The 16,398-nt window shown below is 33.6% G+C and overlaps 1 protein-coding gene across 1 annotated transcript in view; it reads right to left on the bottom strand.

Moving 5' to 3' along the window:
* The window catches only part of SEMA3D (semaphorin 3D), a 120,844-nt gene that overhangs the window by 21,306 nt on the left and 83,140 nt on the right, over positions 1 to 16,398 (bottom strand). Inside the window, exons 9-12 of the mRNA XM_045564787.1 lie at positions 16,152 to 16,221; positions 13,831 to 13,975; positions 2,535 to 2,757; positions 369 to 457 (exon numbers count right to left, since the gene is read on the bottom strand). Of these exons, the coding sequence (XP_045420743.1) occupies positions 369 to 457; positions 2,535 to 2,757; positions 13,831 to 13,975; positions 16,152 to 16,221 (527 nt within the window). The remainder of the gene's footprint in view (positions 1 to 368; positions 458 to 2,534; positions 2,758 to 13,830; positions 13,976 to 16,151; positions 16,222 to 16,398) is intronic.

The raw sequence follows: 16,398 nt of genomic DNA on the forward strand, positions 1-16,398 counted from the left end.
TTTTTCAAATTCAATTGGGGAAAAATTGAAAAGCAAAATTTATAAAGTAGAAAAGCATCTGGATAGTAAAAGAGACCCCAGGCTTTCATTTAATGTGGCAATTTGTCTGACTATATGCTTAGAGAATGCAGTAATGAGAGGCAATCCCAGGAGCTCTGAGTTCAGTGGTATTCTAGAGAGTAAGGTAAGTCTCATTCTAAGTTGCTTGTAAAACTTTTTCCATTGCTTAGGGAAAAGAAAAAAAAAAGAAGCTAATTTCAAACACTTCTCCAGGAAAAGTGATGATGTATTAAAACAAGCGTGCCCTACCTTACAAGGACAACTCAGTTCCACCATCTCTGCTCCTGGAACTCGGGACTGAGTCTTACCTTGAATATCTGCAACTCCTCCAGAACAACCTCTTCCATATTCCACTTCTCCTTTGAAATGCTGACAACTTTTAGCAGGGTTCCAATGTCTGAAAAAGTGCATAACCTGTGAGCCTGCTGTTTCTATTTCAATAATTTCGCTATAAGCATATTCCTAGAAACAAATTGCTCCCTTCATTTCTTTATAAATGCCTTTCACAAATTAGATTGAATAAAGCAAGCAAGCATAAAGAAGTGAAGCTTAATGTATATGATTTTGCCCTTCAGAAATATTATAGTTTTTAGCTAGTATCATATATATTTATAGAGAGAATATTAAAGACATATATTCAGAGCATATTCTTTATAAAAGAAATATATATGTTGAGTTTAAATATTGGTTGAAATGATAACAAAGGAATGAATGTTTTGGACCTTAAGGTTAAAATATATTAAAATAACCAATTTCTCTTTCTTCCCCCTCTAGCTCAATGTAATATATATTTATTTAGTAGTTATTATATCCAGTTCACCATAAAAGGCAGATATATGTTCTTTAAATGTTAACAAATGGACAAAAAAATAAAAAGAAATCATTGAAGCAATCTGAGGAAAATTGTAGCTCACTCTTCAACTGTATTTTACCTTCCTAATCATTATTAATAGGCTAGAAACTGAAGTTTTGTTTAAATTAGTTCAATTTAACTTAAAAGACAACATGAGGTTGATAATGTAAACCAAAAATTGACATTTAGAAAAAAGTCTTAAATATGTCCTCTTATATTGCAATTCCACAAGGTGGCATGCTAGTACAGAAAAAAATACTTTACAAAAAAAAAATCACACTTTAAAATTAATTCACACAAAATAGATATTTTTAAAATTCTGAGCACTGAGGTTGGAGTATAGTAACATATATAGTAATGGTCCTATTTGTGCAAAACTGTCTGGATTATTTAATTATTTTAAATGACTCTAGCATCTTTGAAAAATATCAAATATACATTTTCCAAATGTCAAAATTGAATATCTATCTTGGCGTCTCAATAATTTTCGCAGTAAAAGTGAGATAGTACCACCTAGTGGCTGAATGACATTTATGGCAGTGAACAGTTGAAGACCTGGGGAGGGAGCTTTGGGTGGACAGTGCAAATTAAAGGCCAAACTTAGGCGCATTGATAAGAAACTAATTATTTCTACTTCCGACTTTTCAGTAGCCATCTTTGTAGTCTTTGAAAAATCCCTTATCTTCCCAGTTCTCGGAATTACCATCTGCAACATAATCAGGTTTGACAACTGGTGTTTCATGATCTGAGTCTAAAGCACATACTTCCTAATAAAACTAACTTTTGTAAAACCAATCTATTTTTAAAATAAAATTATTCCACCATTTGTTTGTATTCCTAAATATATATTTTCATTTAAAATATGTTTTTGAAAACCCATTAATTTACATTTCTTTATGAAATGCTTGATCCATTCAATTATATAACATAGCAGTGCATAGTTTTTAATGATGCATGTTATTAAATACCATTGGAATTCACATGATATTATTAAATAATACTTTTTAAAATTTTTGAGACTTACCAAATAAACAATATTTTTCTATGAAAAAATTTTTAAATCATTTTATAATTACTGAGTTGGCAAAGAATAAAGTGGGTTTTAATTATGAGAGTCCACAAAATTCATTTTAATCCATAAAAAATTTAAGAATAGGAAAATAATCTCCAAGAAGTTTCTATTTAAAGGTCTTTACATAATAATGCTTAATGTTTTTGAAAAGCTATCTTGGGTCAACTAAGTCAGAGATTCTCGAAACCAGGTGAAAGGATCCTTTGAGGTAGAGCTTGTCAAGTAGGTGAAGGGAAAGGTGAAGTTTGAAAATAAATATTACTTTGCCTTACTTGTTTAATTTTAGTCCAAAGTCACTGAACAAATATGTATTGAGTACCCAACCTATAGTAGTCACATTGCAGTTATAATAAACAAATATATTTAGGAGTCTGGGAGATATTTATGAATATAATTTAAAACCATGTTACACAATTTTAAGAAATCTGGACAAAATATTAGCTAATAATTACTCATTTTTGTTTTGACCAATAAACATTTTTGAAGCATTTGTTTTGTTTAATAATGAAAAAATCCTTTGAAAGAAAGCACAAGCTAGTTTGAGCTTACCTGTTCCAAGAAACATTACATCGTACTGGCCATCTTCTGCAACAACATGATCCACCACTATCTGTGTCAGTCTGTAATCCACATTGATTCGCTTGAATGTTGGTCCTCCTGCAACTGGGTATACTGACTTATACATCACAGGGTGCCGCTTTATGAAACTGATGACATCATCTGGAAAATCTCGGGTGGATTTAATCAGTGGGTCATAGGTTTTGCTTGGACACTGAAAATAAATGTGGAGAAAGACATTGTTTATGTATGTGAGAAATTCTCAATTACTTTCAATAAAGTTTTTAAGGCTTATCATCAATAATATTAAAGAAATGAACAACAGAGTCAATATGGAATCAAGTGTACTTGTAAATAAGTGCAGTGCACCTCCAATAAATTTAAATCCAGTTTTCTCCCTCAAAAATATCGTAAATTATATGTATTCATTTATGTATATGTATAAAATTTCCACAGTGAATTCTTTTCTTATAAACATTATCGTTCCTTTGAAGATGATTGTTTCTCATGAAGATACATTAAATTTAAGTTGAAATAACTGTTAAGAAATTGATCTATAAACCTGAGAACATATGGGAAACTATCATTTTCAATTTCCTTTGAGTAACTTTATGATTTCAGTTCAACTGAAACCATATTTATTAAAAATAAAAAGGAACAAGCAACAGGTCACAAAAATTACTTTCAAATAAACTTTAATAGTTTGAAATTGTAATTATGTAGTTTCTTTTATAGCTGGTGTGAAAATTATACTTTGAACAGTTTAACAGCTCTTCTCCTAAAGGATCTGTGAAGAAACCCTCAGGGAATTTTCCACTTGTGTCTAAAATTGCCTCCTGTGTGCCTTTCAGCGTTTAGTAAATCAATAGTTAAGATAGCCTGCCCCCTGGTGGTAAAAATTAAAAAGTTACTACTAGTCAATAAATTTGAAGTGACTTTATCCAAAAATAATCACTTTATAATTAAACTTTTTTCCCTCAGAAAATATTTTCTCTTCCAAATCCTAAATCTATTTTATTTTTCAGTATATTATAATTTAGGAAGATACCTCTGATAGAACAATTCTGTTATCACATTCAAATTCTTAATGGACTAATGCATTCTTTTGAAGTGTAAAACTTCAGTCAATTGATGCAGACAGGCATAGAGAAGAAAATGAGTGACATTAGGGAAAGTCTGAAAGAGGATTCTGCTTTTCCCATATTATAGTTTTTAGAAAAGTTGGAAACATAGTCTTTACTAAACTGAGCCATTTATACGAGGCACTAATTAGAATCATGTTAAGGTTCCAAAAATAAAACGTACTTCTCAAAGTGTTCAAGTGAGTCATTCTTAGGTGGCCGAAGATCCTAGAGTTAGTCACAATATATGACTCTGAACCCAAATTTTATACTAATAAAATCATAGTGGCTCATTATGAGTTAGAAGAAGTATCAAAGAAGTTGTACTTAAAAAAAGTTAATGATTTTCTATAAATAATTTAAAAATATCTTTATCTTTCACATAAATGTTGCATGTCTACTTTTAAGAAACTGATCCTTTCTTGATATCTGTTTGCTTGTCTCCAGGTCTGCAGCAGAGAGATTAGAAATGTCCTGGAGTATGAGCCATTTAGTATTTATCTAGCATATTCTTAACTGGATGTTGTTCTAAAGATCTAAGTCTGTGTGTTCAGTTATTATTTCTAGCACTTAGCCTTCAGCCAAGTGGAATCTGTCAACTCGATAATGGAAGGAACCCTATATTAAATAGATTAAGCAGAGACTCAAAATGGATATGGAGCTCAAATGATACAAAGCTCCTCTCCAATTATAGGCTGCATGTTTGAGGCTCAGTCAAAGGCCATTCATAGTGGGCTTATAGCATATAATGCTTGTGCTTCAATCTGGTTGGTCTATCATTAAAATCAAAGCAAGAGCAAGATTTTGCCTGCGTTACATTTTTGAAAGAGCCCTCCAGCTTAAAAAAACTCTTTTGACTTTGCAGCTATAGTTATCCAGTAGCCAAAATTTCAAAAGAAATAATATAATGACATTCAATCCACAAGTTGTGATATCAAATTTTTAAATAATTACAAATTTTAATGTAAGAAGGTATATTTGAATACAGATATGAACATTTAGCAAATATGACAATTTTCTTCATTGCTCACCTCTGACAAAAAGGTTTAAGTGTAATAAAATCTAAGAAAAAAGAAGGAAAACCTGGTTTCTATTGACTATTATAAAATGATCTTTGAATATATTTTTTCTTATGGCAGCTTTTCCTCATGGCATGCTGCCAGTGTTTGGATAAGATCTTTATCCTCTCAGTTGCTATGCGTGATCTCTCAGGTCTGAGTCTCCATTATGCTTGCACAAATGAAAATGATTTGGTAGAGTACTCCCTGAGGTTTAAGATAGTATGGTTTGAACCAAATATTGTTATTTTAGTACATTCAAACCAGTGGAATTTTTGCTTTGATATCATATAGCTGTGCAGCACATAGATCTAAAAATAACTTGAGATGCCAAGCAACATACACAGGTAAGAGTAAAGTGGGAAAGAAAAATTCCATAGAAGAAAGAGAGAAAGTGTGGGAAATGCTATATCTAAAGCAAATTGTTATATTCAATTATTTATTTTCTTTCACAAGAGCCTAGAAATTTTTCTTATTGTGACTATACATCCCAGGTATTAAAAATCTAGTGAAGTTTTTTCTATATGTATGTACTTTTAATTTCTAGTTATTAACACAGTCCATTTGAACATACCATAGGGGAGCCATTTACTTCTGCCTGCAGTTTTCTAACATTGGCCTGACTTCCACCACTTTAGTTCCTGTGAGTGTAGGAAATAAATCAGGGAACTTATCTGTGTCTCTACCTACTGTTTTTATAAAACTCAAAGACAGTTTAAAATTTAAGGATGAAGAAAAAAAGAAAAAGCTATTACTGAAATTTTAAAATGCCAGCATCTTGCTAGAAACATTAATACCATCTTGGACTAGAAGAGAACGTGCCTAGACAAACCGTGAGATGAAAGGGTAAACCCAACAGCAGCAGCAACCAGCCCTGGTTCAGCGCCTGTCACCCATGGCTGGCTGCCATCGCTGGCTAGGTGTGAGCGTGTTATGCTTGGCAGGTCTGCGTGTTTGTCTAGGGCCTTTAGTAGTGGAGTGGGAAGCAATGGATAAGAGGAGAGAAAGGGTTTTTATCCAATGAGAGATCTTTGCCCCTTGGCAAGGCCCCAAACAGCTGTTAAAGGTTTTCTCCCCGTGCAGCTTCAGACTGTTCTCTACAGGTTGCACTTTTCTTTTAAACAAATCAGAAAAATGAATAATGTGCGGGAAGACATGGCACAAGGAAGGACTGAACTAGGCTTTCATTTTCAGCAAACTGAGAAAAATAAACTCAAAATATAAAGGAAGTCTGAATTTTATTTATAAAGTAAAAAATGCAAATGTAATAGGTGCCTTCTTATCCTCCTGCTTATTCATTTAAGAGTCAGCCTATAACAGATATGGGCAAGGAGAGACCTCATATTAAATATCAGAGATAGAAAAGCCAGGGGCTGGCCAGGCGCGGGGGGCTCACTCTTGTAATCTAGCACTCTGGGAGGTGGAGGTGGGAGGTTTGCTTGAGGTCAGGAGTTGGAGACCAGCCTGAGTAAGAACGAGACCACGTCTCTACTAAAAATAGAAAAAGTTAGCCAGGCGTGGTGGCGTGTGCCTGTAGTTCCAGCTACTCGGAAGGCTGAGGCAGGAGGATAGCTTGAGCCTAGAAGGTCAAGGTTGAGGTGAGCTATGATCATGCCACTATACTCTAGCCAGGGCCACAGAGCAAGACTGTCTCAAAACAAAAACAAAAACAAAAAAACAGGGCCAAAAAGACAGAGGTAAATTTCTCTGTCTGTTTCTGAGTTTCCCTTTCTCTCAGAGGAATTCCCACTCAAGAAAAAGCAAAAGACTGTTGAACATAGGAAGTAGCCTGGGATTTGAAGAACCTCATTATAAAAGCAAATGTTGGCCCTCTGGAAAAGAAAGCTGACAGTCTGATGGAAAGGTTGATTCATGTTAGAAGCCCATGGCCTTTCACCATATTAGAGAAACATAGCCTATGCACAGGGAAATGACAGTGATGCTTCATCAGACACCCCCTTCAGTGTAATCAGTTTTAGGACCCTGAATCAGAAAGCTTCTAGCCTTGCCTCTGCTAAACCCTATAAGAAATAGAACCAAAAATATCCTCAGTAATTTAGAGAGGTGGTGACAAAGTAATAGTTTGCTACTCAATAAATGGAAGGCTGTGGAGTGAACAAATATTAGGAAATAAAACTGTAAATTCAATATGATAGAGAGATATGAGTGAGCCACTGATGACTAAAATAAGATTTTCCCAAAGCTTTCCATAGTTTATAAATTAATTAGAAAAGACTTGCTTAAAGTGAAACAAACAAAAATGCCCAACAATAATGACAGAATGTTAGCCATATTCCTCAGGTGCACAAATGGGAAGACGGAGTGAGACACTGTGAGAGGATTCTTGTATTTTTCAGTCTCCTTTGGTACAACTGTCATAGTCTAACACTATACAAATTAACAGAAAGTTTTAAATACTATTTTTGAATTACATATTTGTCATTGGTCAGTTACAACTATGGAAGTCAAACTTAAAACATTTCTTTTCTGCAATATTAAAAAAAATTCTTACTTAATGGGACCAGCATAGTTTACAACCAAGATCTGATGCAAGAGATTAACAAAGACGTAACATTCTAAGAACCATTGCCTCTCTGTGAAAAGACTGTGTTACAGGATTATGCTGATGCTCAAGCCACATAGTTTATGGAGCAGAAAGAGAAAACAGGGTGCCCAAAAAGTTCTGAACTTGTGGATTCCACGGCTGCCTCAAACCCCTGCTACTGAGAATAGCAATCAAGGTAAAAGTTTGCATTTCTCAGGAGTAGTTCTAGTTCTGGTTGGAGCACCATTATATACATTCAGTCTGCTATGTAAACCCAGTTATTGACACTATGTATTATCATCCTATGATCTCTTCCCTCCAGGATTTACTTTTCTAAAGCAAAATCATAAACCAATCTCAGGGAAGGCAATGATGTCTTGATAAGTTATAGTAAAACAGACTTTTCTAGAACAGAGGGATATGCCAGGACCCAGAGCTGGTCCATGATGGTATATTTGTAAGATGAACTTTCCAGTGGACCTGGAATCAAAAGAACTTTGTAATTTCTCAATGTCTCTTACAATGCTATAAAGTCCAATTAGTTAGGGCTGCAGTCCCCAACCCCCGGGCCAAGGCCCGGTACCGGTTGGTGGCCTGTTAGGAAAACAGGGCCATGCATCACCGCCTAAGCTCCACCTCCCCAACCTGCACCTCCTCCACCCTCCATCTCCCTCTCCCTAACCCCCTATCTGTGGAAAAATTGTCTTCCATGAAACTGGTCCCTGGTGGCAAAAAGGTTGGGAACTGCTGATTTAGTGGAAAATAAAGACTGTCAGACCTATCTACACCCACATCCAAAATTTGGGAGTTTTTAATCTCATAGCAGAAAAGAAGGGCAATAGGGACCCTACCACAAAGAGAGGAAATTGTTCAGCCTTTACCTTTGATTTTCTCTAGAGAAAAAAACACGTGAGGACTTGAACATGACGGGGCTTTTTGTTCAGACAGAGATTTGAAATGTTATAAAGAGGGAGATATTTCATTATTTTACATTGATGGTAGTTCAAAAATTGCCTAATATTGTTTTTCTTGTGGGCTGTTAAATGAAATAGCTAATTGATTAATATAAAAAAAGACTTTTGAAAAAAAGATTTTCAATTTTGTAAAGATCTGAATTCCTGAATAGAATTGGAGAGGAGAGAGATTTATTCAGGGAATATTTGAGATTTAACAAGTTTTATAGGACTTTTCAATACTTTTTTCAACAAAGTTTTATAGGACATTCCTAAGCAAGTTTTGTTAATCAATTTACAGGACATTTTAATATTTTTCCCCCCCTCACTACAAGGACACATTACATTCAGAAATAAACCAGGGAAAGCAATAAGCAAGAAGAAGGTTAACTTAGTAGTTAATGGGTTTTTTTTGTTTGTTTGTTTGTTTGTTTGTTTTGAGACAGAGACATGCTCTATCAACCCGGCTAGAGTGCCATGGAGTCAGCCTAGCTCATGGCAACATCAAACTCCTGGTTTTAATCGATCCTCCAGCCTCAGCCTCCCGAGTAGCTAGAACTACAGGTGCCCCACACGATGCCAGGCCAATTTTTTTTTAATTTTTAATAGAGATGGGGTCTCCCTCTTGCTCAGGCTGGTCTCCAACTCCTGAGCTCAAACACCACCACCCACCCACCCCGCCCCGCCCCCGGCCTTGGCCTCCCAGAGTGCTAAGATTCCAAGTATGAGCCACTGCGCCTGCCCAGCTTAGTGATTTGATATTTCACGTGGCTTAGTGTTTCTTTCCCCTACACAAAAAGAAGATAAAAGAAAACCAACCACAACGCATGCTTGGGGAAAAAAAAAAAAGATTTAGAACTGAAGATGAGCATTTATTCAATGTGTCTAGTGTCAGACAGTGTAGGAGGCACAGGTGGCCTGAGAAGTTAAGTCTTTAGATACTCAGGATGATTTTTACCAAGTCTTAGTGTTCCTCAAAATAGGGCTTTGTTTCAAATTTTTGAACCAAGAAATTCAAGAAATTTACAGGAATCCTTAGAATCACCATTTCTACCACCTGTGTTTGGTATCTTTATACCAAAAAAAAAAAAAATGCATTTTTTTTGGTGTTTAAGCTATTAATAGGAATTGGGAATTGCAATGCATTTATCTTTCCTCAATGCCCACATAAAATAAAGCTATGAAATTATAATAAAAGATACCTATAACTACTTCATTTTTCTCCCTATTAAAAAAAATGGAGCATCAGTTGGGAAATTCATGTGTAAATTTTTATCTTTAAAAGTAAAGCCAACAAAATTAACAGTAAAAGCAGCAACAGTTTGGGTGAAAATGGAATTTAAAATTGAATTGCTATTTTTACAAAAGTACACATTTAGAAATCATCAAAAACTGTGGCAACTGGTTCAAGAGTAGTAAAACACATTTCACAAATATTTGAACTTCAAAAACAAATGCTTTCTTCTCACCTTATTGATAAAGGAATGGTTTAAAAACTGAAAATCACTTTTGAGTAAAAACTAATATTTTACACTTATTCATAAATCTTAAAAATTCTTTGTCAACACAAAATAAAACTACAGAGTACATCATTTATAATAAATCAATTATCAAAATTGAAATCTTCTGCCTTTATAAATCGTCCTTAGATTATGAATTTTCTAGCAGTCTGCTATTTTTGGCCAAATTCTATTGGTTTCTTATCTGATCTGCAACACTCACTGCACGATGGATTCTTCTATATTTTGTTTCATTTGCAACTTCTTATTACCAAGATTCAGCAAGTCAATAATGATAGAAAAAGTCCTCCCAGACAAAATACGATTTGTTTAGACATTCTATTTGGACAGCAGAGGGCAGAAGAATCACTCGAAGTGAAGGAATTCTATAAATATACCCTCGTGCATCCTTGAGTTTCCAGGCTTATTAACATTGCAGAGCAGTGATATCATGGTAAGGCTAGGAGTTTACATTTCACTTTTTGTCAGAGAAGTACAGCATTCTGTCAAAGCCAAACAGTCGAAGTAAGCATGGCAAGCTGAAAGTTGTAGTGTTTATTTAACCAAGTGATAATGCCAACAGAAGTCACTACTGGGAGAACAACTTTGAATTCAATCTTAACAGCAAAACAGATGCCGAAAATGTAAAAGCAAAAGTTACCTTTTTAACATTCTATTTAAAAATTTTAACTTAAGCGTAAAAATGGCTTTTTGTAAAGGTTCTAACCATTTCATAGAAAGCAAATTATTCAGCAATGCTTTATTTAAAATAAGATGTGTTCCCCTGAATTACAATAAAAGAAATGACAAGTGTAGTAAGGTTTCAAAACTTCATTTTTACTTGTGCAGAGAATAGATAAGTCCCTGCAAAAATAATGTACGGTTCTGTTTGGTTGTTCATTTTTATCACTTTGAAAGTAGAACAAAATGGAGGTTAATGGCTTTTGACATGCAGTTAGGTAGACCAAGTTTAATTCCAGTCTAACCATTTTACAAGCTGTGAGATCATGAACATGTGTTTATTTTTATTTGGCCTTTTCTTATCCATAAAATTGGGAAAATAATACCTACATTATGTTGTTGTTTTAAGAATGTACTAAGATAATGTATAAGTGCTTATTACAGTGTCTGGATCATGAGGAGTGTTCACTAATGATTTTTGACTAAAATTTCTGAGCTGGAGGCTTGCAGAAAATAGAAACAATTATAGCTTCATGTAAACAAAAATTGCTAAAATTAAGATGCTTTAAAAAAAAGAGAGAGAATGCCAGGAGATAGTATAAAAACAAATGCAGTTCATTTTAGGTGGGACATTCAACAGTATATTGATCTAGTGATTATGAGGGAATAGATGAATAATTAGGGAATATTAAAAAATAGGGAAAGAAGACTGGTCAGAAAACTCCAACATCGCTCTTCATTCTGCTGTTTTTGGCAATGTGATATTGGGAAAGTGACTTAATTATTCTGGGCATCCATTTCTTCCTCTTTAAAATGAGGATGAATTATGTGGTCTCTATCATCCATTCCAGTTTTTACATTCTCAAATTTTACTAGTGTAGATACTTGATATACTGTGAAATATAATTTCAGTGATTTTATGTGTAGAGTTATTTAAAACAGTAAAGTTCATTTATATAAAGCATATTTGTGTAATAGTTTTTCACATCAGATACATGATGCTCCTAACTTCAACATCGGAATTCCAAATATAAAATAGAATGCAGAAAATCAGATGATAGCATTATATGCAAACAAAAAATAAGATTTTTTTTTAAATACCTAAGGAAATAATGAAATAAAGAGGCTACATATCTATGCATCCTTTTAGACATTTTCAAATTTGGTTATAATGATTTCAAAGAGAATATACAAGTATCTAGTTACTTGCAAATAATTGCTATCCTTTAGCTACCACAGCTTTCTAGATACAGCCTGTAAAGCTATCAGTAGGAGTGGCTGTTACTATTCTTGCACAGAAAAAATTGGACAGGTTGGTCACTAAAAAATATTTTAAAATCTCTATTATTTTTATATTAATAAATTTATACTGATTTATGTGATTGCTCCTCATCTAAAAACAGCACAGATATAATCATGTTTAATTCAGTACAATCAGAAGGAACCTCCTTCCCCTGTTTTGAGCAGGATTTTAAAAACCTCTCTGAGTTCTATAAAATGCTATAATTTACCTGATCGAAGAGAGTTTTCTAGTGGAGTCCTCCAGAGAGACACTTTGTCTTTCTGTTTCCATTACTGATTGTAGCCTTACTTAATAGGGGCTACAGATAAAAGATTAGTTATAAGGCATAATTCTCAAAGCTCAACTTCAGATGCAAATGTTTGCACATTTTAAAAATTCTCATAGGAAATCTATGAGAAATATTGATGTTGAGAAAGAATTAAGAAATAATGTTAAATGGCTTTTCTTTACTCCTAATTATGCTTTTCTTTTCCCACATTGTTAGAAAGTTAAGTATCTTTGATGGTTTAGATACAATTTGCTAAATAATTTTGAACTTTTCAAGAAAATTTCTACAGTGCAAACACTGTATTTTGAGTAGTGAGCAGCATAATTTGGTGCTTCTCATTGATGAAAAGCACTCCTCACTGACATTTATGTTTTCCTGTTTTGGGGGAGTCACTTATTCACATTTCAGAGAAGTGGCTGTGTACCTACAAGGACAGTTATGTGCGTTCTCCTCAAGCCTCACATGACATTCATAGCTCGTCAGGCAGGAGCTGACAGCAACTACCTCCACAACATCTCTAACTTACACTATAATTGGGTGTTAAAGTAACCTTCATGCATTTTAATTTTCTGAGTATCACAAGACTCAACTGCTGTGTCTATATATTCTAAAAATTTCTTGTAACCAATGTGAGTAGTCTCAGCTTTAAATTCTTTCTCCTTATAACATCCAGATAATTGAAAAAAAAAAAAATCATGGTCTGAATGGTGCCAGTCTCTATTTTTTAAAACCAACTCACGTGGAAACAGCTTAGCATATGACAGTCTATGATACTTAATCCCAAAATATTAATAAAGTAAAATTTCCCCAGCTAGAGGTCTTTTCCAAATTTTACTCTCTGTCTCTCTCTCTCACACACACATAAACACACATGTAAAAATCTTCCATGAAAAGTAAAAAAAAATAATTTAATATACTTTTAAGTACAGTATCCCAGTATAAGAACTAAGAGCTATGACTTAGTATAAGAACTAAGAACTTGGACTTATAGTATTGTAAGAACCAAGAACTTGGAGCTTGGGGTTAAAACCCAGCTCCATCATTCACTAGTTTTGTGACCTTGGGCAAGTTACTACACCTGTCTGTGCCTGATATTCCTCACCTGTATAATGGAATTAATAGCACTTGCTTCATTAAGGAATAATGTTAAATGGCTCTTCTAGGGTTTATGAGAATTAAGTAACTTAAGATTTGTAAAACTTTTAGAAGAGTTACCTGCACATCCTAAGTGCTATATTACTGTCCAACAATAAATAAGTATAACTAGAAGGTATAGCTTTGACATTCAAAGAAAACAATAGTAAAAGGAAAAAAAGAATAACCCAATTGAAAATGGGCTACAGACTTGAACACACATTTCTCCAAAGACATACATATGGCCAACAGGTACATGAAAAAATGTTCAATGTCATTAATCATCAGAAAAATTAAAATCAAAACCGCAGTGAGATCACCTCACACCTTTAAGGATGGATATTATAAAAACAAAAGACAAGTGTTAGGAAGGATACGGAGAAATACTTACTGGCATTTCCAGCTTATTTATAATATTTGTCACTCTAGACAACTGATCATTTTGATGATTTTATAGACATGTTGGGATAAGATCTACATTGTCAGCAGAGTCTGCTCCTTGCAGTATAATTCATTGTTTCCCAAAGTACTTAAAATTCTTTTTCAAAAGAGACATTAAGTTTCAGTGAAGGATGGAAGTGTTAATACATCAATGTAAATAAATAATAGTTATTTAAAAATCTAGGGTGCATGTTGCTGTGGCAAATAACATAGTTTATTATAATAAAACTAGGAATTGGATATACGCTTAAGAAAATAATTTGATTATTAGGTTGAATACATACTGTACCAGGTCGTGGATAAGGAATTCTGCCATCATACTGCACCCAACGGTGGTCTGCACTTTCCTTATGAGCATATGGACCATTAAAAACTGCTCTGATGTCAGCCATGCTATACACACAAACAGCAGAGCCTTTGAAGATGGAGCTGAAAGAAAGCAACATGATTTAATCATTCACAGATTCATTCAATCACATTTAATGAGCACCTACTATAACCAGGTGCTGTGGAAGAAATTTACTTAGCACATCTGTCTGATAAGTGCTGCAGACAAAATGTGCTTATGTCTTCACATTGCTTATAACCAAGCAATTCTATTATAAATAAAGTGTGATAATAGCTACATTACTAGTAATTATATTTAACTAAGTGGCACATGGATGGAAACCCAGCACAGGGCTGCCAGTTAAGTTTTTGGGGAGGAGGTTTCCTGTAAACTGATACCTGATAGATAAATAGCAATTATCTAGAAAAACTGGAAGATAGGAATATGCAGAAAAGAATATTATATTTACCCACATTCTTCAATTTTATTTGAAGTTATTATAACATAATGCTTTTCAAAGAGTTTATAAAAGTTACATTACCTACTTTTTCAAAATGGAATCATTTAGATACATGAATAATAATCATCTTTTTCACCTGTTTTCTTAAAGTGAATGAATGTTCATGAATATTGGCTGTTAAACAATTTATTCATATGATTTTTATTAAACTCATTTTAAAATGTTGAAACAATCTTTTTTCTTTTTGCTCCTTCTTGAATTCATGAATTTATATTTTACAGTAACTTATCTGACACTTAAAGTTATCATAGTTTCACAGTATTTGAGGAAGTATTAAGATACAAAAAAGCTCCATAGGAATTTTACAAATTTTTTCAAACTAATGATAAAAATTGTTAACATTTACCAGATTTTTTTTTTATTTCTGGAAATTAAAAAGACATTTTGAGTCTAAAACTTTTGGTGATTCCTGTTCTTAAAAACAAGATCACTTTTTATGATCTAAGAGATATATTAATATCTCAGCATTACACACATGAACTAATGACTCTCTAGCATGAGTAACTCAATTATTAATATTCTTGGAAACACTGAGAGGTAATGGTAAACAGGCAGTTGGAAAAAAACTAGCTGCTAAGAAGAGAGGTGAAATTCTCATAAAAATCACATAATCTGCCTATGACATTTTAAAGGAATGGTACAACACGCTTAATGGCATTGCCATCATGGCTGGTTAATGATGGCCTCTCACTGAATGAAGGACATGATGTGCATTCCGACATTACCTCAGTCTTCAGGATGGCATTAAAAATAAAACAATAAAGTACACCAAGAACAAAGAGCTAACTTGTAACTTCACACTCTGGGTGGGCAGAAACTTAATAGAAAAAAATGAACTATCCTGGGGCTACATTTTCCTGGCACATATCAGTGCCTTGTGTGTGGAACACACAGTGACTTCAAAGAAAGTTCTGTGATTGGAAAGATGCCAAGAGAACTAGAGCTGAGATACTTAACTTGACTAACTACAGGCACTTCTTGGACCTTTTTACATTCAGATATAAATTAACAGGAAAATGGAGTTCAAAACAGCACCTTCTTAGAGTACCTTTATTCTCATATTTAACATTCACATTCTGTATCTTATAATCAATGAGATAGTATTTTGTGTTCTGATATATTCTTAACCTATAGTGCACTTCAGCTTATGAATAAAGTATTGTGAACTAAATGAGGATCATGTCGCAGAAAAAAATTAAACCATAATTTGCATATAAAATAGTTCAAGAATTTATTCAAAAGGAGACAACAGGACTAGTTCTTCAATACCAATATCAATACCTTCAATTCCTCCAATACTAATATCTATACACATTGATAAAGATTGATAGCAGAGCTGTCAAAAAGGTGAAAAGTATTTCCAAGAATGTAGGCAGTAGTATGTAACAGGAGTAAGAATGTGCTTTGAATACAGTCAAGTGTAAGTTAATGAGCTAAATAAAATTGAGGCAATAGGGCTCAAATATTCTTTGAGAAAGCTTCACAGATGCTAGTACAACTATTAAGAAAGTCAGAGAGTCGCAATGATAAGTACAGGACAGCATTATGCAGAAAGACAACAAGAATACAGGGGTAGACACTAGGAAAACATCTTCACTTCTAGTCCCATCTGTAAGAAACACTAACTGAAAAAGTAAAATGAAAAAATGTGTATGATATGCTACTACAAAGGCAAGAACAAAAAGATCAGACATCTACATTGGCTTACATACATATAAAATTCTCTAGAAGGATTAAAAGCATTTTGTTGAACATACCTGGTTGTGGTAAAGACTCCATATACTACAGGATTTCTTTCATCTCTTGTAGGGAGTAAATAAATATCTTCTATTAAGGGGAAAAATAATTATTTACTACATTTTTATTTTTCAGTATTACACGCTTGATTTTTCTTTAATAATACAGTATTTCTGAACTCTCAATAGTATATAAAATTAAGGTAACATAGTCACTATATTATTCCTTAAGAAATTAAGGATAAAAGATTGTTTTTTCTCACTAGCT

This window comes from Lemur catta, chromosome 11 (genome assembly GCF_020740605.2).
Source record: "Lemur catta isolate mLemCat1 chromosome 11, mLemCat1.pri, whole genome shotgun sequence".
Lineage (NCBI taxonomy): Eukaryota > Metazoa > Chordata > Mammalia > Primates > Lemuridae > Lemur > Lemur catta.